General features: G+C 43.8%; 1 protein-coding gene across 2 annotated transcripts in view; it reads left to right on the top strand.

The window, feature by feature from the left end:
- Positions 1-21,394, top strand: part of SPTBN1 (spectrin beta, non-erythrocytic 1) — a 459,103-nt gene that overhangs the window by 276,205 nt on the left and 161,504 nt on the right. For both annotated transcript variants that reach the window (XM_086927648.1, XM_086927649.1), the window contains one exon: positions 20,683-20,856. In XM_086927648.1, the coding sequence (XP_086783774.1) occupies positions 20,683-20,856 (174 nt within the window). The remainder of the gene's footprint in view (positions 1-20,682; positions 20,857-21,394) is intronic.

The following is a 21,394-nucleotide window of genomic DNA, read 5'->3' on the forward strand; positions in this document are numbered from 1 at the left end:
TGGGACGATAATTGGAAGAGACATTGGGATCGGCAGTGGATTGTTTCAAAAGTGGGCTGACCATAGCATGCTTCCAGCAACTGGGGACAGTAGCCAAATTTAAGGAGTGATTAAGCAACGTGCAGATGGTAGAAAGCTGGGGGGGGGGGGGTCCAAAGAGCGGAGTATGGAGACAGGTACCGGATCCAAAGGCGAGCCAGACTTAACCTTGCTCAAGGTCTCCAAGAGGGTTGAAGGAAGAAGAATAGGCCAAGACAGGAGTGGAACCGATGATTGTATTGGGGAAACAGCGGCCCCTCCAGCGACATAAAGCCGGTTGATTGAACTATTACTAATATTACTAGCACTATGAGCGGCAATGTCCTGATGTATGTTTTCTATCTTTGAGATAAAGTACTGTGCGAGCTCGTCACATTTATTATTAGATAGGGAGGGAGGGGTGGCTGTAGTCCTGGAGCCAGCCAGTTCCTTGACCACACTAAACAAAGTTTTAGATTTATTAACCGCTTAAGAAATAATTTTATTCACATAGCTTGCCCTAGTCTGAGCACAGGCTTTATCAGAGGTTATCAGAGGTTTTGATCTGATTGGCGACAATATCCCTAATGGTCTTATGCTTTAGACTATGAAAGTTTCTTTGCGTTACTTTACATGCAGACTTGGCCACGGGCTCATGGTGTTTACGCCAGGCTCTTCTCCTTACAGAGATCGTCTGTAAACCAAGGGGCGGACTGTTTGCTCCTGACCAATTTCATAGTTTTCATCTGGGCAATTCTATCAATGGCTGAGGTGACCCAGCAGTTAAAAATTGACGCATCCTGACTAGGCTCACCTGTAAGCTGGGTAAAAGTAAGAACCCATCGATTCAGAGGAGATTTTCCTTCAATTTCTCCTAACCTCCAAAGCTGGCCTAAACTGATCATTGCAAGGCACCTATAGTACATTAAAAGGGATCAACCAATGGTCTGACCAGGTCAAAGGTACCGGGTCCTTTGTTTGTAAGGTACGATCATTGGTAAAAAGTAAATCAAGCACTACCTTTTAAGTCAGATTGAGCCCTTTCAGGGTGTCCGCAAGCTGGACAGCTAAGGGGCAATTAACATTGTCTATGTGGACATTAAAATCACCAAGGACTGTAAAATAAGTATACCTCTGTGACCAGTCCGCTGCTGTAACGAAGATGCTTATTGACATCATTTGTCACATTTTCACTGCTGAAAATGTTTTTTTATAAAGATTATTCTTATGTAGAGAAGGTTGAAGCTGTCTCAACAGCCTTATGCAATCATTTAAATGCATAAAAGTACATACATATTTACAGACTTTGAAGGGCTTTGGGTCATCCCTCTTCACACTTATCCTGTTCAGCTGTAATTCATATTTTTCTTACAGCTGTTCTGCCCTGTGCATAGCCATCTAAAAAGCAGTGCACTTGAGTGCTATGGTTGGTTGGACAATACTTTGCCAGTGGTTTTTTCCTTCCATTCTTTGTCATTATAGTTAAAGCCTACTACAACCCGTAGGCGCTGGCTGGGCTTGCCATCAACATACAGGGTCTTGGAGCCCGCTCTTTGCTTACCATTAGTTGGATTTCCTAACACTCATTTGCCTAATTCTTATTCGGGTCCCAGCTTGTCAATCTTGTGTTTTCCCTCCTGTGGAACATAGCCTTCTTACCACCTCTTTTGATTGGCTGGGTTCTATTCTTTCACTGCTTGCTTTTGAAACACTAACATTTTTCTTTTGGATTTAGTTCTCAATAGGAGTGTATGTGCTTTCAAGTGTTCTCGTGCCTGTGTGCTTCTCCCTACCACTTCAAAGTTGCATGTACGTCCCCTTATTATTTTCTCACCAATGTTCTCCTCACTTGCCTGCTCCATGTTGCTCTCCTGCCCGTTGCTTCACCTTCCCACCACTCCATCTGTGTTGCTTCCCACACCATCCTTCTCTCTCGCCTGTTCCTTTTCCTACACCCCGTGCTGCTTCCGTTCTCCCCGTGTCACTTCTGTCCTCCGGGCCGGACTGGGAACCACAACTGGCCCTGGCAAAGTGCTCGGCCGGCCCCCCCCATCCCTTCCCCCCCTCCCCACTCGGGGGAGAGGGGGCGATCAAGCACTTTGTCGGGGCCAGTTTTCGGACGATTTTGTTACAGGGCCGATTTTGCAGCTATGCTACATAAACGGCCCTGTAACAAAAACGACCCCCAGGGGCCCAAAACCGGCCAACACCCGTGCGGCGCACCGGGGGATTGCCCGGTGCCCGCTATGGCCAGTCCGGGCCTGTCTGTCTTCCGTGTCCCAAGAGTTGCTCTCCCCCACCCTGGCGACCCATCTTTATCCCACCATCCTGGCCCTCTAAGGGCCCCCATTTCCGATTCTAAAAAAAACAAAAATGCTTTTCATGCTACTTATTTTTTAATTTTTCATTTAAAGCTGCAAATCGATTAATATAAATAGATTTCATTTTACGCTACGTCATAGCACCTTTTTTTTTTCCTTTAGCATTTTTAGCCCTACTGCACAACATTGCAGATGCTGTACAGCAGGTTCCAAAGCTGAGACCTATTGTATTTGCCAAAGCTTGTTTAATTTTAGTCATTCTTCTGTAAAAAAAACACGGTTTTCATTATCTTCCTACACAGCTGTTTTGCTCAACCTCCTTTTATTTATTCACATTTCAGTTCCACAGATCAGAGTTTACAGACAGGGCAGCACATTTTTTCTTACTTTTCTGCCAAATGATTGAATACACTTCCATTGCATATTAGTGCCACTGTCAATCAAAGTCTGTTTAGACAAAAGTGGAAACCCTGTCTTTTCCTACTTGCAAATGAGGGAACACCTTTGCCTCTGCGCCCGCGCTGTATTACAGACACGGGCGCAGATGCCAAGAAGCTCTCATGAGGCGCAATGACGGTGCGCCACCTAAAAGGTAGTGCACTGTCAGTGCCCCTGATTGGCAGCCCTGTGGTGGGGGACCAGGATCCCATGGGACCCCCATACCAGTCCCTCACTGTACCTGCCTGCAAAGAGATCTCTAATGCCCTTTAATGTGCAGGCGGTTACCTCCTGCACTGTGAAAACACGGAGCAGCTTCAAAGTAGCCGCTCCTTTTTTCACATGAATGCGCTGCCCCCAAGGCAGCGCAAGTTCGCTGCTGCCCTGGGGGCAGCGCAATCACCCTAATACGTGGCATTTTCCTTGATTGTGCTAGGCACACCTTGCAGAAGGTGCGCCTAGAGCACAAGGAAAATATGCCGTATGTATATATTGCCCATGGTGTGCTCTCAATATCTAACAAGCATTTACATAGCCAATAGGTCTCACCTTTGTGGGACCTTATATAAGTGTTTAGCCATGCAGCAAATTATCCTGGATGCTGCGCCACCAGGACATGGAGAGCTATAGAATTGCTACACATTAGGTTATGCAGTCTGATTTAGGAATACAAGTTTGCCTCAGTAAACAGAAGCAAATGGGGCTGCATACGGATGACAGCTAACATAATTGAAGTACTAGAAAATACAAAGTTACTTAATCTTGATTACAGTCTCACGAATGCAGACATTATTTAAGAGAGGATTGTCCGAGACATTCACTCCTAAACGCAAAGTACTTCCAGTTTACACAAGCAGGGAAGGGAAGAGGGTGTCCTTGCAGGCCGGTGCAGGACGGTTGACCAGCTATTCCCATTTTGAGCTCACATAAAATACCCACCATTGCAGCGGGCAATAGCTCTCCTGGCAAAGCGATTTGTTTGCAGTGCATACACTGTGTGTATAAATATTTAAACAACTGGGGTTACTGGGTTAGAGTCTCTGCATTGGCTTTTCCTGTGCAAGTATTGTTATCTGCTCTCCCCGTGCCTAAGAAATTTGCCAAGAATCACAGAATGTGAAGCCGATGCCATAACATCGCAAGCTGCTGACTTTGGAACAGACTTTGAGTCTTGGCACTAGCTCTCCCCGTGCCTAAGTGATTTGCCCAAACTCACAGAATGTGAAGCTGATACTGAGGATCTCTAAAAAAAAAAACAGCATAGCTAAAGAAGATAAAGGATGCCAAAGCGTTAAAAAAAAAAGTGATTACGTTAAGCTGCGTCCTGTGCGAAGAAACAGAAGCAACAGGGCTTGGGAGGGTTCTCGCCATTGGCTCTCCCCATGCGCAACTGATTTGTTTGGCCAAGACAATCGAGGTAACTGGTGTATTTATTGTAAATTTAAAAAGCTCTGATTGCCGTGTGTGTTTTCAAAATGATATCCTCATGCGAGTCTCGGCAATGGCTCTTCCTGTGCTATTCTCATGCGAGTCTCGGCAATGGCTCTTCCTGTGCCTAAAGGATTTACCCTAAATCACAGAATGTTAAGCCGACGCCGTAACATCCTGAGCTGCTGACTTTGGAACTGGGTAACCGGGTTCGGGTCTCGAGGTGACCTGTGTATATATTGAGGAAAAAAAAGCCATGGTGGGACGCACGAAACCTGCACCAGACATACCGAATACAGGATTCCCATCCTCTGAATCCAGTGAGCAGACCTGGTGGAGCGACGGCGGAGCCGCAACTGAGTCCAAAGTTTTCTTTGCGAGAGCGAGCAGGGGCACCATCTGTTTGCAAGATAATTACAGACCGATGTCGCCAAAGCTCGCACCCACAAGGGAAATGCCAAACGTGCACACGTTGCAATTGAAAGCAATGCAAAACGTGCACGTTTTTGGCTGATTGATTCCAAGAGGTCCCCTCCTATGCAGCGCATGCGCGCTGCATAGGTGAGACCTAAAAATGCTCAAAGGGTTCAAGCCCTCTCGAAGGTGCTCCACCAGACTGTGCAAACCAATGGCCAGTGCCATCTTTCATGCACTCAAGGAGGATAACTTTGCAGACCCTCAGTGCAGCAGAACATTGCATACATTTCATTGCTGAGATTACACCCCGAAAGTGCTCAAAGAAGCATTCCATGCAGTGCATTTCTTTGCATTTAAAAGATTCTGGTGATGAACCATAACACAGGAATCAAACCACTTCGATGTTTAAAAGGTACATATGGTAGAACTAGTTTTGCAACTAATAATACGTCAAGTTCAAATATTTTCACACTTAGCATCGGCTCCTTTTAAAGAATTGAAGAAATGTACCACTGTCATAATGCTTAATCTGCACAAATATACTGTGCAAAGTATCCTGTGCAAACTCCGTCATATAATGAACATAAAATATCTACAAAAAGAATTCTTTTATACAACACTGAAAAGAATGCATACAATTATGTAAGTGGGGTTTAATTATTTCAAAGGTCAATAGGTACACCAAAACGCGGAGCATTCCAATCTCTAAAATTTGGGACGAGTCTTTCACGGATTTAAATAGTAGTTTGTCTTGGCTTTTCTTAGTGGTGTGCCAGTTGACGTGGTAACTGCATGCTGAAGATGGACTTGCTTTAGGGATATAGTGCAGAGCCTTGGTAGCAAAGTTTAGAAGCTTGTTTCGTGGTGCGTAAAAGTCGTTTGGGAGGCCGAACTGCAGATTTTTGCAGTAGTCCAGTTTGCTAAATGCTGATGAGTTGATTACTTTTTTGGTGGTACTGAATGGTTGAATCTTGCATGTGTTAAGTACTCGAAAGTGTGCTGTGGTAGTAATCAAAGATGGACTTGAGATACAGAGTTTCAGTTCTGATGGGACTAATTTATGGAAGTTCTGGGGAACGAAGATGAAGTGAGTGAAGAGGGGAAAGGAGTAGTAGTGGAGAAAACATATAGACCAATGTTTAAAAAGATGTTTCACGTCAGTGACTGACATACATCCAGAATTGAATGACTGTCAGACAGTCCAACATGTCCCCGTCTTCAGGAACTGAAGTCACCCATACCAAGGTTTTATGGACTGTGACAGTCAGCATGCTTGTGGTTTTAAATGCTCAAAAAGATTGATACCGCACCCTGGAGACAACAATGCTTTCTTTAACAAGAAAGGCCTGAATCTTTAAGCATGGAGCTAAATATATAGATTAGGATTTATTGATTTTTATCAGTTATTCAGACCCCCTTTATTCCCATTAATTTGATTATAATGTCTGTGGTAAGATCGAGATTTGGAGTTCTGTTTTCTACGAAAAAAGGATTAATTATGAAAAAGGCGGAAAGGAGTGTTCAATGGCATGTGTGGCTGTAGATACACATGCTCAGCATACTGCTGCCATCTAGTGTTGGGTCCAGAGTTGTGCAAGTTGTTTTTCTTGAAGAAGTCTTAAGTCACGAGGCCGAGTGACTCCTCCTCTCGGTGGTAATGGGCATCGACTCCATTATTATTCTTTCTCCACTGTCCCGTGCGGATGTGTGCCTCCGCTCTGGGTTTCGACTCCGTTTCGGTTTGATTCTCCTGTTTTTTTCTTTGTCTTCAATGGTATTGTTGCTTGCGCTTTTCTTTCTGCGACTCCCATTAGAAACTCTGCTAGTTCGACTCTGTTAGACTGACGTCCTTTCGGGGCCTACCTTCTCCATTTTTACCAGTCTTCCTGAAAATGCTTCACTGGTAATTGGACACATGCCCTTTCAGTTCTGTCCTCGTTGCCAGGTGAACTGCCCTCGCACAGACCAACACTCTGTTTGCAACTTGTGCTTGTCCCCGAGCACAACAAAGCTGTCTGTGACGCCTGCAAGTCCTTCCACTCCAAAAAGACTCTTTGGGATCGGACTTCTCGTCACCTCCAGACGTCTTACATAGTCACCAACGACACACCGACATCTTTGGTGAGAAGCATGCCCAGGAGCAGCCATCGATTGACAGGGGGGCCTTCTCTCCCTTTGAAAGTTCGGGCTCCAAGCATGAAGAGGACTTTGAGGTAGAGGGCATTACTCCAGCTCAACAACCTGTGAGTACACCTCCGCCTGCTCCTGTCCACCAGCATAATACTTCCAAAACACATTCGGCACCGCTGGCCTCAAAATTTTCGGATGGAACCAATCTTGCACAAGTTACAAGACAATCTAGACACGCTCCAGAAGAAAGTTCTTATCCAAGTGCACACTGGATGTATGCTGGCTATACCGTCTTCTCCACCACCACCTAAAAGGAAACTTACTTTTGAAGAAGCTTTAGACGTGCCAGTTTCTCCGAAAAAGAAGACTGTGGACAACAATATCAGTCCTCCACCTCCCATACCAATCCACCTTCACCCCACCTCCACCGCTTCCACACTCTACTGTACCACCATCACCTCCAGGAGAGCCACTAGATGACTCACCACAAGGGTGTCCACAGTCAGACACTGGTGAGTATGGGGGGGGGGGGCACAGGGAGATGACCCCTGGGACAACTTTGACACAGATCCCCTACTGACACGAATCCGGATACTTAGTCTGCCCACCATTCTCCTCCTAAAGCTGCTACCTCTTACCAGGAGATTATATCGAGGGCTGCTGCTTTTGACAATGTAGAGCTTTTTAAAGGGCCTTTAGAGAATGATTTCCTCTTTGACACGTTACGAACATACATAGGGCTACTCAATACCTCCCCATTTTAAAAGGTATGCTTAGGCATACTGAGGACATATTTAAAGACCCGATTAGGGCTAAGGTTGTCACTAATAGGGCAGAGTAGAAATAGAAACCCGCACCACCTGACCCTATTGGCATTAGAAGACAGTACCCACTAGACTCCCTTATTACCACCACAGCTCTAAAGCGTGCCAACTCCCAGGTCACTGGAAAAACTCTGCCTCCTGAAAAAGGGAGTAAAAGGATGGATGCTGCAGGGAAAAGAGTTGCAGCTCAGTGTGCAAACCATTGCCATATTGCCAATTCAAAAGTTCTCCTAGCACGCTATGACTGTGCCCACTGGGATGAAATGGAAGTTCTACTTCAATAGCTTCCAGAGGAACACAAAAAAAGCTGTCAACAGTTAGTGTCTGAAAGTAAAATTATCACTAACGCTTCCATACTGTGTGCATTAGATGCTGCAGACACAGCAGCCAGGGGCGCAAATGCTAGTATTTTACTTCAGCAACATGCTTGGTTTCTAATCTCCGGGTTTAAGCCTGAGGTTCAACAAGCTAGCTTGAACATGCCCTTTCACAAGGGACATCTGTTTGGCCCTCAGGTGGATTCCACATTCGAAAAGATTTAAAAAGATACTGAGACAGCCAAAGCTATGGGGTCACTTCAAACACCTGCTACCCGTGTTTTTTTTGTCATTCAGGATAATGTGGAGCCTCCAAATCCACCTAATTTGATGCTTCCTTCTCCCAACAAAAGCAGAGAGGTCAGGGCTCATACTCTAAGGGCTACTACTACTGCTTCTATAGAGGAACCGATGCCAGAGACAGAGATAAGGGTGCCTTCCCATGGAGCAACACCCTCTACTAAACAGTTACTACACTCTGATGACAATAGATCCTCTCCACAATTTAGGATTTACTATTAACATCTTCAAATCTCACTTAAAACCATTACAGATTCAACAATATTTATGAGCAATCCTAAAACACAATCAGGATTAGCTTACCTTAGTCGCGTAAGTATTCAAAACTCCCAGTGAGGATGGTCATGCCTCTGCTAGGGATGATAGCTTCTTGCATTGCCATAGTTCCCCACGCAAGATTACATATGCATCTATTACAGCAATGTCCAGCTAGTCAGTGGTTGCAGTCACAGGGTCAGTTAACAGATCTAGTAAATGTAAATGTAAATGTAGCATACTTGTAAAGCGCACAGCTGCCCCAGCAACGGGGCGTCCCGGCGCTGTATAACGCTGTGGAACCCTTCCTGGCTCTCCCTGTGAGATGCCCCTCCTGGGCACCCCCAAGGTGAAGCCAGGCATCCCAGTGTTGTGGGGGCCGTTGTGGAGATTAAGCAAGCTATTGCCCAGAGTTGCAGCGTGGGACCCATGATTAGAGTAGGCGCCGAGGCGAGAATTATCAGGTCCGTGGACATTGAGTCCAAGACCCTGCCGCGTCGGGAATTGAACCCTGGTCCCGGCCAGACCTCTGCCTCAGGGTCTGCCTCTCTAATCGGTGAGCCACACTTCCCTGTTCTCTGCAATGGTGGAACACCACCAACCTGGTGAAGGGGCAGCCTTTTCTCGACCCTGTTCCCCACCCCACTCTCACAATAGACTAATCAAAGACTGGATGGGGTGCGCACTTCCAACACCTCACAGCACAGGGCCTATAGGATATTAAGCACCAATGTACCACATCAACTATCCAGTGCTTCTCGCTGTTGACCTACTATTGAAAGCTTTCCTACCTTAACTAACTCACAAGGTTGACCTAGTCCGGACTAATACTATGACAGCAATGTATTAACTTCAAAAGCGGGGGTTGCGGTCTACACAACTCTCACAACTGTCTCAAACCACCTGGAACCAGGCTGTACAGCACCACATTCCCCTGTTAGCAGAATACCTTCCGGAACCAGACAACGACTTTGTAGACTTTCTCTGCAGGATGCAGCAATAAGTACACGTATGGAAACTCGATCCACAAGTCCTCCTACCTTACTTCTGAAAGTGGGGCTTTTCTCAAATAGATTCTTTTGCCAAAACAGGCACCGCAAAATGCCCAAACTTCGCCTCTAGGTTCCGCAATGTACTATGGATGAGTTGGTCAAAGATATTTGCCTATGCTTTTCCACCTCTCCATATTCTTCCATTTCTAGTTTGGAAGCTCAGGCAAACATCTCTAACAGTGATCCTATTAGCTCCCACTTGGGCTCGTCAGCCTTGGTTCAAAACATTAGTAGACCTTTCAGTAGTTCCACAGAAGAAGCTCCTCGACAGGCCGGACCTTCTCACACAAAATCACGGACTAGTCAGACACCCAGATCCCAAAACTCTCAACCTAGCAATCTGACTCCTGAGGTCATAGAATTTGGTTATTTTAACTTACCAGCAGAATGTATGGGCATTCTTAAAGAAACACAAAAACCTTCCACTAGAACCTGCTATGCAGCAAAATGGAAACGTTTTGTTTGCTACTGCCATTCAAAATAAATTGACCCTTTCACAGTTACAGTACAAAACTTTATCTGTTATCTTCTTCACTTACAAAAGGTGGGATTAGCATATACTTTTATGCGCTTACATCTCGCTGCCATGGCTGCCTATCTTCAAAATAGACAGCACCTTTCCCTTTTCAGAATTCCAGTCATTAAAGCCTTCATAAAAGGACTGAAACGTGTTATCCCACCCAGAATTCCTCCTGCATCCTCATGGAACCTTAATACAGTACTCAAGACTTGTGGACTTCCTTTTGAGCCTCTACGCTCATGCCCTCTTCAATTCATATCATGGAAAGTGGCTTTTTTAGTTGCCATAACTTCACTCCGATATGTTAGTGAGCTCCAGGCATTAACCTTAGAAGAACCATTCTTCCAAATACACAAAGACAAGGCGGTTCTTTTAACCAACCTTTAATCCCTACTTAAGGTAGGCTCACAATTTCACATCAATCAAGCCATTGAATTGCCAGTTTTCTTCTCTCTACCTGATTCTGTTGCAGAAAGAGCTCTTGATTCGTTAGATGTCAGAAGAGTGCATATAATCTACATTGATAGAACTTAAACTTTCAGAAAGTCTAAGCAACTTTTTGTCACTCGTTCACCACCACACAAAGGTAACCCTATATCCAAAGCAGGCATAGCCAGATGTATAGTAAAGTGCTAAGGCCAAAAGACCTTTACCTGTTCCTCCTAGAGCACACTCTACTCACAAAAAGGGAGCAACCATGCCTTTTTAGGAAATATTCCCATAGCTGACATATGTAAATCAGCGACATGGTCCACGCCACACACTTTCACAACAGATTATTGTGTGGATGTTTTAGCACGTCCACAAGCCAATGGAGGACAGGCAGTGCTACATACTCTTTTTCAAACCACTGCAACACCCAAAGGTTAGCCACCGCTTATCAGGAGGGACTGCTTTACAGTCTTTGCAGAGCATGTGTATCTATAACCACACATGCCATCAAATGGAATATGTTACTTACCCTGTAGCATCTGTTCGTGGCATGTAGTGCCATAGATTCAGATGTTCCCAGCCTCCTCCCCGGACTCCTGTGGCTGTTGCAGTCCTTTGCATTTATTAGATTTCACTATTTATACATTTAGCATGGTCATTGTATTACTTGCACATACTTACACTCCTTTCTCACTTGTCTACGGGAAAACAATCTAACAGTGGAGTCGATGCACTTGCACATTACTAACTAGAGGAGGAGTCTCTGGACCCTATAACTTGAAAGACTTCTTTGAAGAAAAAGAACATGTACAACTCTGTACCCAACTCTTGATGGCAGAATTATGCAGAGTATGAGAATCTATAGACGACATGCCACAATCAGATGCTTACAGAGTAAGTAACATATTCATTTTAAATATGGTTTTCCAAAGTTAAAGTAAAATGAGAAACATGTAAAATCTTACTGTTATTTTTTTTCCAGATGTGTGCCACTGTGTTAAATGACCAGTGCACCATTTGTCCCACCCATCCCTCCTTATCCACGTCAAGTAACCCTAATCTTCAGTTAGCTTGTATTAGTGCTTGCTTTCGGAGGAAGAATGCTTAGCCCAGTCAGGATCATGTGCAGAGCAAAGCTTTCAATATTTTGACTACTGTTTTGACGGTTAACCATTTTGTCATTTATTTTACTAGTTACCTGACTGGTTGGAATTATTTTAGGATGACTGAGAAAATTGTGTAGAATTTCTTTTTACTTGCCTATCATTTGTCATCCCCTCCTTAAAGCCACAGATTGCAAAACCAGACTCAAACATTTACTCACCATACATACAGTACTTTGTGCAATTTAAAAAATTGGCAAAATCATACTTAAACATCTTGGCACTGCATGAATTGTAAGAGTCCAATTATGTTTGAGAAACGTGAAAGATAAATGGTGACATAAGGAGTTTGACACAGCATCATCACTGTCTGCATTTCAATTCAAAAGCCTATTGTGAAGCATGTAAAATACAATCCAGAACGGCCCTTAAATGAGCAACAATCCCACCGACACCATCCACCCTAGTCTTATCCCTTAATGGAATACTTGAGTTGTATTTTGTGTTGTGCAGTATTGTTTTCTAGTTGTTAGTAAGCACTGCTGTTGTGCTCAAGTTGTTAGTAGCACTGAATGGTACTCTAGTTGTTGGTTGCACTGCATTGTCCTCTAGTTGTTAGTAGGTGCTACAGTGTCTTATGGTTTTTGGTAAGCATAGTATTGCCCTCTTGCTACCAAATACTCATTATCTTGTAGTTGTTAGTAAGTACTGCATTGTCCTTTAGCTGTTAGCAAGCGTTGTATTGCTTTCTAGTTGTTGGTAAGCACTGTATTGTCTTCTAGTTGTTACTAACCACTATTTTGATCTTGAGTTATCAATAAAATACTTGCAGTCTGTGCTGAGAAGTTGATAGTATCACGTGTTCCCCAGCAGCTGTTAAGCATGCAATTCTTGAAATCTATTGCTTCACCAGTTTGGTCAACATACCATGTATCAATTTATAGGATTGTAAATCATATTGGGTATTTTTTTAAGAAAGCCCTGGTGAGGTGTTAACTACAAATAATTTTTTCTGACATTTTGTATCATCTTTCTATGAAACAGCTGTTCGTTCAGCTTTGTCATATTCTGTGATCTATCAAGGCAACCTAGCTACTTTCATAGGATTTGTTTATTGTTTCTGCACTTGATTTTTATGGCCCAGGACTGTGAGGCTGGTTAGTGTAAATATTGTTATACATTACCTTGAAAATGGATGCTTGGAATAAGTGTCACTGTAAAATAAAATGCATATATTTCTTTCCTCATTTCTAGCACATTGTTTAATTTGCCTCCTTGCCCATGATCCCCCTTTGTTAGATTAAGTTAGTGTTACATGTAAATTGCATGTACCTCCTCCTTTGTTTACCATAATCCAATTTTTAAGATTCTCCCTTTCTCCCGTCGTGCCTTATTCACTGCCATCCTCCTTTTTTTGCTTGAGCTTTTCCGACATTTTTGTATATACTTTGTGTATTCTTCTTTGTGGGCTTACAGCTTGCCCACTACTTTTCATTTGTTTGTGTCCTTTTAGAATACTTGCATGCTAGTGGTCAGTCTTTCCTCTCAGTCTCTCCCTTTTGTATTGTTTCCTCATGGAGCAGGTACCAAGTACTGTATTTTTACAAGTAAGTTGTTTATCTGATCGTTTGGGGAATTCATTTTTTTATTTGTTTCCTGCTCGTGTTACTGTTTGCCTGTGTTCAGCTTCGGCGCCCATAGCTGCTTGCATTTTAATGCAGCATTTATCCCTCCCACCCGCTTCACAGCCACAGCGCGATATCTTTCAGCATTGTAAGCAGTTCTGGGAGGCTCTGAGATATGATTTTTTCAATACAGGAGGCACTGGGAGGGAGCACGCATAACTAGTTCAACACTGGCTGAACCTTGGCCCGTATTGCATTAATATATGTACTGCTCCTTGATTTAAAGCTGGACTCTAGGGGGCACACAGACACTCGGTAGCCATGCCTTGATAGTGTGCTGCTGCTCGTGGACTCTGCGTTCATTTGCAGAGGGTTTATCTGTGCAAACTGTAGACATGGGCAGCCTATTTCCAGGTTTATGGTTCCAATCGCAAAATTGCTGTGCAGGATTTGTTTTCACTCCATTTTCCTCTGTGTGAATACGTGTCATAGTCTGCAGGGCACTCTCAACATGGTGCCCTGTACCAATAAGATGTGAAGATCAGTCAGAAGCTCGATTATAAACAGAATTTATGTACAGCATTGAAAAGGCAAACATCCCAATCTAAAATGGTGTTTACTGTAATCGAAGATGAGTCAGTTGCATGCGCAGTATTTGTTCAGATGGAAAGGTAACAAGATGGCGGCTGCAGTGGAGAATGTAGTGAATATGTGAGTTTATTAAAAGGTGTTCAGTGAAGGGGAGGGCGCTGCAGTGAAGAGACTATGGGCTCCCGCTTGGCTATGTGGTAGTGACCTGTGCCATGCAATCTATGCTTTAGTGGTTATTGTACTTTCTTGGTGTCAAAAGCTTTTTGGAATGGAGAGCAGCTATATTGGGGCTACATGTCCTGCTTGCGATGGGTTCGATTGGGGTTCCATGTTAAGAAATAGCCTTTTCTTTCCTTGACTTTTGCGCACCAAAGAATCACTCTTCTAATCCTAACCGGCCCGGGTTCAAATGTTCCTTTTAGGTTGGATGGCTTTTGGGCATCCCACGAAGAGCAAATGTGCAATTCCCGCACATAACTTTGTTTCCCGGTAAATCTCTGCTTTGTATTTTTTGTTGATACACCTGTAAAGAGGGTCACAGGACAGGCTGTGCAATGTTTAATATCCACTCCTCTAATGTTACGCCCTTGCTAATAAATCAGAACTTGGCGAGGTACTAACAAATGTTGACCGATTTTATTTGTGGACTTCAGGTTACCTATCTATTTGGATATTATGTGCCTAGTTCATGGTCTCATCTCTCTTGGATCACCATCTTGTTTTTATTTTTATACTAATGTAAGACCTGTCTTTCCGAAACAGTACTGTTTACATTTGTTACTCTTTTCGTGATCATAAACATCTACATCCAGTAAGACCCTGGTCCTTCCTCAGTCATAGCAACCCTTTCACATCTGTCTACTCTGCGTGTATTTTTATGGACGCCTCAAAATGGTCCAGGTGTGGTATGTCACCTAAGGGATAGAAAAGGACCAGGACACCGGAAAGAAAGTGAAGGATAGCTTTAATACCCACTAAACCGTAACCACTCACACAGGACATCATTTTGTTCTGGCATGTCTTACCTTCGTCATTATCCATAATGGCCTCCAAATGGAACATCACTTGCCAAAGAACTATGTGGGACTAGTTATACCAAATGTTTGCTTACTTCGATATTAAAGGGGAAGTGAAACTAGCTTAAAACATTTTATAGCATTCTTTACAGAGGCCGTCCTTGATCACCAGTAGGAGTACCCTTCTGGTAATTCTAGGGCCCAAGTGTTATTTTAATGTCCTGTCAGTTACCCTAAATCTTCAGGTAGGATGTTATATTAACTTATCCCTAACACACCATCCTAAAAGTCCACTTTGTGCAGCCAACCATTAGTTAACAACATCTCACTCCCACTGACGCCATTTGCTTTTCGATCAGATTTTTCCTCTCATGCTCCCCCATGACCTTCACCCATCTGTCGTCTACCTTGTCATCGTATTCCAGTTCCTAGCTTCCATCGCACGGCGGCATCCAGCAATATGTCTGCCTAGTAGCAGTCCCTGCCTGCTATGTATTTGACCATCTTTCTATTGTTATGGTGGCCAAACCAGCGTCTCCGTGGGGATTAACTAATTGTGATGTGATTTGTATTGGTAGCGCAGTCCAACCCCCCACCCTCTCCACCCCCCACCCTCTCCACACTCCCACCCATTCAGTGAAAGGGAACCCGTTCAGTTTGTGTTTTTTTTTAAATATAAATTATAGTATTTGGCAGCAGATCTCTCAAAATAGGCTCAGCCAACTTCTCCTTCTAATTGCATGACCTACAACTACAATACCCTATAACACTGTGCCCCATTATGGGGGATAAATATTTAAACTCCTCTGTTGGCTCCACCACACCACCAGCCCACATTTTTATCAATCTCGCTTTTCAGTTGCTCTCTTACTATCTCACTGACCAGAGCAAGCCTGACCGTATGAACTATAGGTACTTGATCTCACACACACAAGTTTGTAATAAATTCAAAGTAACTTTCTCCGCCTATCGGTGAATACCCAGGTTGCAGCAGCCCACAAATCCAGTCTCTGGCCCATGCCCACAGTACTATTTTGTCCATAACTCCAGGTTCCCATTCCATCTTCAAACATATTATCAACCTACTCCAGAATAGATCTCCCATTCCTGGCAGTGTACCTGCACCCGCCCCTCTTTGATACATCTAGTTTTAAATCGAATTTGTACGAAAAAATATTCCAGCATCTCAGTTTTTTGGTTCCCTCTACCCCTGAGGTGTCTTCTGTTTATATCCTGTATTCAGATCTACACGACTCTGGTCATACACATTTCCTATACTCCAGAATGAATACAGACAGCACCACTTCCCAGAGTGCACTGGTGCTATAGTTTTGAATACTCATCCCTTTGCATCTTTCACAGTGTGTAAATGTAAATGTAAATTGATACTTGTATAGCGCACTACTCACCCGCAAGGGTCTCAAGGCACTTGCACGAATACCGCTGTGGAACCCGTCCTGGCTTTCCCTGTGAGGCGTCCACTCCTGGGCACCCCCAAGGTGGAGGCCAGGCAGTCTTAGCGTTGTGGGGGCCGTTGTGGAGATTAAGCAAGCTATTGCCCAGAGTTGCAGAGTGGGACTCCATGATTGGAATAGGCACCGAGGCGAGAATTATATGGTCCGTGGAATTTTTGAGCCCAAGACCCGCCGAGGCGGGGAATTGAACCCTGGTCCCGGGCTAGACCTCTGCAACAGGGTCTGCTGCTCTAACCATTGAGCCACACTTCTCCACTAGTGTGCTAGTCTATGGCCACACCATTATTATTCAGCCCCTTACTAACCAGCATCTCAGCACACTCCTCCATAGTACAACTTGGGTTGTTCTGTTGGTACAGTTGCACATCCATTTGTAGTGACCACTGCTTTACACCGGTGTCATTCAAACTAATTCTGTTGCAACCACGGTCAGCTGGAACACAGATGCCGCATGATTTACTGTTATTATTTAGTACCTAGAAAAAGTATCAGCGCCCTCGTCCAGGGGTCTCAGTAGCTTGCACCACCCATTGCCCCTTCCAGCGCTGCAAATGACGGTATCAGCACAACTATTAACCATCACACTCCTACAAGTGTGACAGTTCGGACTATTTAGCATAGTTGGGTGTTGAGCGCATTATTGGTTTTCCAGCATTAATTGTGGTATTTGAATCATTTGGATTTTTTGAGCGAGAGAGTCAGTTTGACAAAGTCTACATTTTTTTGTCTGCATTTTTTGATGAATACTTTGCCTCCTCTGATGTTACACAACACAGCAGAAAAATGTCATTTCTATACTCATTCTTACTTTGTTTTATTCTTATCCTGCGGTGGAGATGAGGAGCAGCCGTCTCTTGAAGTAGACGAGACATCAGGAATATGAAGACAAATTTTGAAAGAGTGAATTTGATTAGAAGGGTTTTACCAGCTTCCTGATATCAATTAGTGGCACCCAAATACTGAATCTGCAATTACATAGATGAAAAAAATGTCAAGATCCTTGTTGTTGGTATCTGGCATGCCTTTTCCGTTTCTAAACTTAGATTCTACTATAAAATCTGCAAGGCCCCACACGTTCTGTAAACGGATCATATTGAAGCTTTCTAAAATAATTCTCATTTCTTTGCCTCTTCATATAGAGAAACTCATTTAGACCCCTAGGGAGTCCCTAAGTGTCTGCACATATCAACCTGCAGATTGAGTGTAAAAGCATTGATGCCACCTGATGTAGCTGACCTTGAAGTGGTTGAGTGTTGTCCCGGTGCCACTTATCTCGCAGTGTACACATCTACGGATAAGTATTTAGAAGTCTTATGGTAGCAAGCAAGGAATTCTTTAGTTCCTGCAGGAATATATGTCAGCCATACATGAAGTAAATATTTGCAGACTAGTACTCTCGACCTACACCTATGTATGTATACATTAATGGTGATAGAATGCTTACTTAGCTGAGCAGCAATGGAGGGCGGTACATTCTAGGGAATGTTGGCAGAAAGTAAAAGTGGGAATTTACATTTTTGCATCCTACAGTTACATGCCACTTTTTACATTAAAGGCACGTTGAGATCTAGTGATTTGGTTAGCATTTGAACCCATGTCCACAGGCTCAAACATATGCAGCTTACCCACTAGACCACAATGTTTCTTTATGGTCCACATTTCCTACCCAAAAATCCACATGGGGCCATAAACTTTGTGAAAGTTTCAGCCAAACTTAGGGACATGACATAGCCCACCCGTTAAGGACATGATCAGGTTCTGTGATCCATGCTTGCTGTGTCTGTTCTTTTCCCTGCCTCGTTTAGCTTGATGTGTTACATGAGGCTCACGGTGGAGCTTCATGAAGAAACTTAGCAAGAACTGCCCATAAAACATTTCTGGATCCGGGAATTCTCCTGACTAATGTATATATCGCAAGCCCCAGCATAAGAGGGGCATTTGATTTCCTAGATGGGTTGTTTAAGCTGCGCATTATATTGGTGAAAGGACAGTTCACCTCATTGGAAAATATAACTTCAGCACACAGTTGCCAGTGGTATGTAGTCACTTAATCCTTATATTCTCACATTAGTTTATCAAGGCTGCAAATGTCTTATTCATAACTTTCCTGACTAAGTGACTCAGTGATACAGCAGGTGGCTCATTTGCTCTGAATACATTTCAGAAACTCTTGGAGCTACATACCATCAAACTGATCCCAGTAAAAACAAAGATGCTAGTCCTGTTACTTCAATGTGGAATAAACTGCTGTCTCCGTACTCGCTGAAGCAGTTCTTGGTTTGGCCTAACCCCTTTCCAATTTCATGTTTTTTTTAACCTCTTGGACGCTCATGACGAGCTGAGCTCGTCATGACCGTGCCCGTTAGATGGAACGCTCGCACGCTGGGCTGATTCCCCTGCTGTGCTGAACGTTCCATTGTAACGGGCGCGGTCATGACGAGCTCAGCTCGTCATGAGCACCGGAGCGCCGTGGCTCATGACGAGCTGACCTTGTCATGAGCATGGGGGCGCTATACACCCCCCCCCCCCCCCCGTCCCCCAGCACAGCGGGGGAATCCCGCCAGCGGCGAAGGGGTTAAATTTATTTTTTAACGCTCCATCTTAAAGCACTCCATGCTGGAGGACATCCATTCAGTGTCGCTGAGTGATTATATACCACTGCTAATGTCACTTGCCTTGTACAAATTTGTAAGGTCAATCTCCAGACTTGATGCAAATTCATATGACGTCTCACTTCAGCAACAAGTGACCTACAGCCTTACCGCTGGGACACAACAGGAGAGAGGTTTTCCAGAACTAATGACTATGTAGTACAGGCAGTACATATGTGCAGAAATTTGCTCTGGACTTTAGTGTCTTTGTCGTTCTGTCTTTGTCCTGCTTTGCTGCACCTAATCTTTAAAGGGTGCAGTGCAGTTCATCTTCCCACCATTGCCTTTGTTACATTAATGACACCTGGGTTCTGCTGAACAGCCGTCCCTCCTTTACTGGTATCACAGGAATAAAGCCTGGTTGAAAGATAGTTCATGTCCTGCCTCGCTATTTACAGTATTTTGTTAAGCTGCCTCCCAGGCTCAGGAGGACTTGGGTCTATTCAGGCTGGTGTTCTTGGAGCCAGGAGGATTTGGGTTTAAGCTACGTTTCTTTCTAGCTCTGCGGGTCACTTTCCAAGTTGCATTGGCCAATTCAACCTGTCTGACACTGGCAAAAACCTGATTGACCAGGTACCAATATTTATCATATGCAAGAACGCCTTCAGTAACAATAAAAAATATCTGCAGTACTATATTAAGACCATAAGGTTTATGCGTTATTTTCTGCTGCTGTTTCCACACCGCTTGCTACTTTGAGCATGTGCTTCCCTGTAGCTTTGGAAGGCAAGTCATTGTTTTTGTTGTTCTCGAGTCTTGGGTAAGGCAGGCTACCTCCACATCTGCATGTGATGAATATGATGACCACCCACTGAACTTCACTTCACCCCTCACCTGGAGGGGGAAATCACCTTTGGGTGGTTCAGCCTTTAGCTGCATTGTGATATCTTCATAACATTAGTTTGTTACTACTCTATTTAGATGGCATCTTCTTGACATGAAATGTTATTTTAATCAATGGAATGATTTTTTTAAATGTTTTGTTAGTAAGAGTATCTGTTATGTGTTCTGGTTGCAGTTTGCGAATGCATAAGTAAATGAGATTTGTAGGCCTGAGAATTTCCTCAGTTTTCTGGTTAATTTACTCTGTGTTGAGAGATGATGGGGCAGCAAGTTGTATCTATGTGTACTACACTCCACAGTGTTCACCAAGTTACAGAATATACTGTACAAAAGTTTAAGGAATGTCTCCATTGAGGCCCGTCTCCAATTTTCAAGCACCTTCATATCAAAGCAAATCATAAAATCTGTTCACTGTATTCCAGTATTTTCATATGTAGCAAAGCCTGCAGATGAAGCCATTCTAGATGGTGCAAATGAGGCTGTAGTCCAGTTTGAGACATTTGTTGTACAAAAAAAGCAAGTGTGGGATACACTCTTGTATGCATGTTGTTTAGCTTGTGAATTAGAAGTTGCAGCCAAACCTAGTCGAAGAACAGTCGCAATTGTGTTGTGCACTACATTTTTCATTGATTTATCAGTTTGCTAAGACCTCTCCTAATCCCCGAGTACAAGAGTCATTGGCTGATGAGAAAGATTTTGGAGAAATTGAAAGGTGAACATGTTGCTCTAAACTGGAGTGATTGATTACCTGTGATATTCAGACTTCTGTAAACCAGTTAAAAGGCAGCAGTGTTGTCCACAGTTTAAATTGGTTAATTGGCCTTTAAAAAAAAAATAAGCATTGCTCCTTCACTCAAATAGCTACTGTTTCATAAAGGAACTAACTGTCTCCGATCCTCCTTTAACTGTTTGCTTGTTTCCGACAGCCCAAGCCCACCAAGGGGAGGATGCGCATCCACTGCCTGGAGAACGTGGACAAAGCCCTGCAGTTCCTGAAGGAGCAGCGGGTGCATTTGGAGAACATGGGGTCGCATGACATAGTGGATGGGAACCACAGGCTGATTCTGGGTCTGATCTGGACCATCATTCTCCGGTTCCAGGTAAGTCTGCTCTTCGATGCAGCGTACTTCCATGAGGAGTAGTCGCATTAGAATGTGATTGATGTTACCTTTGGTGTTCGTTTGATTTTTTGTATGGATTGTTCATTCTCAATGGCGAGAGCATCGAGTGAATGTAATGTTTTTGCTCAGAAGTGCTTTGCATCTCTCAGTGCACTTGGCAGCTCCCCTCCAATTCCTTCACAAGTACTGCTCTTGCTCTTACTACATACAGCCCTTTATGTACCAAATTCCAGAATGGATGTTTATTTTCTGAGGTGCAGTCACGTCCTCTTGCAATCTGTTTCTTCAGAAAAGTAAAGGGAATCCTTGACTGGAGATGCTGGCACCGTCTTATCCTAGGTCAAGGCCATAGCATCTTGTTGGTAAAAGCCTGAAAGCGGGCTTTTGCGGGTGGTTCGAGGCAGATGAGAGAAGTATTCTGTGCTGGGTTAGCTGCACCTGCATGAACGAGTGTTTTCCTAAATGTGTCAGAAATGTAATCTCATTTTCTGATAAACTCTCATGAAACCTTCCAAAA

The sequence above is a fragment of the Lissotriton vulgaris genome, chromosome 6 (assembly GCF_964263255.1).
Source record: "Lissotriton vulgaris chromosome 6, aLisVul1.2, whole genome shotgun sequence".
Classification (NCBI taxonomy): Eukaryota; Metazoa; Chordata; class Amphibia; order Caudata; family Salamandridae; genus Lissotriton; species Lissotriton vulgaris.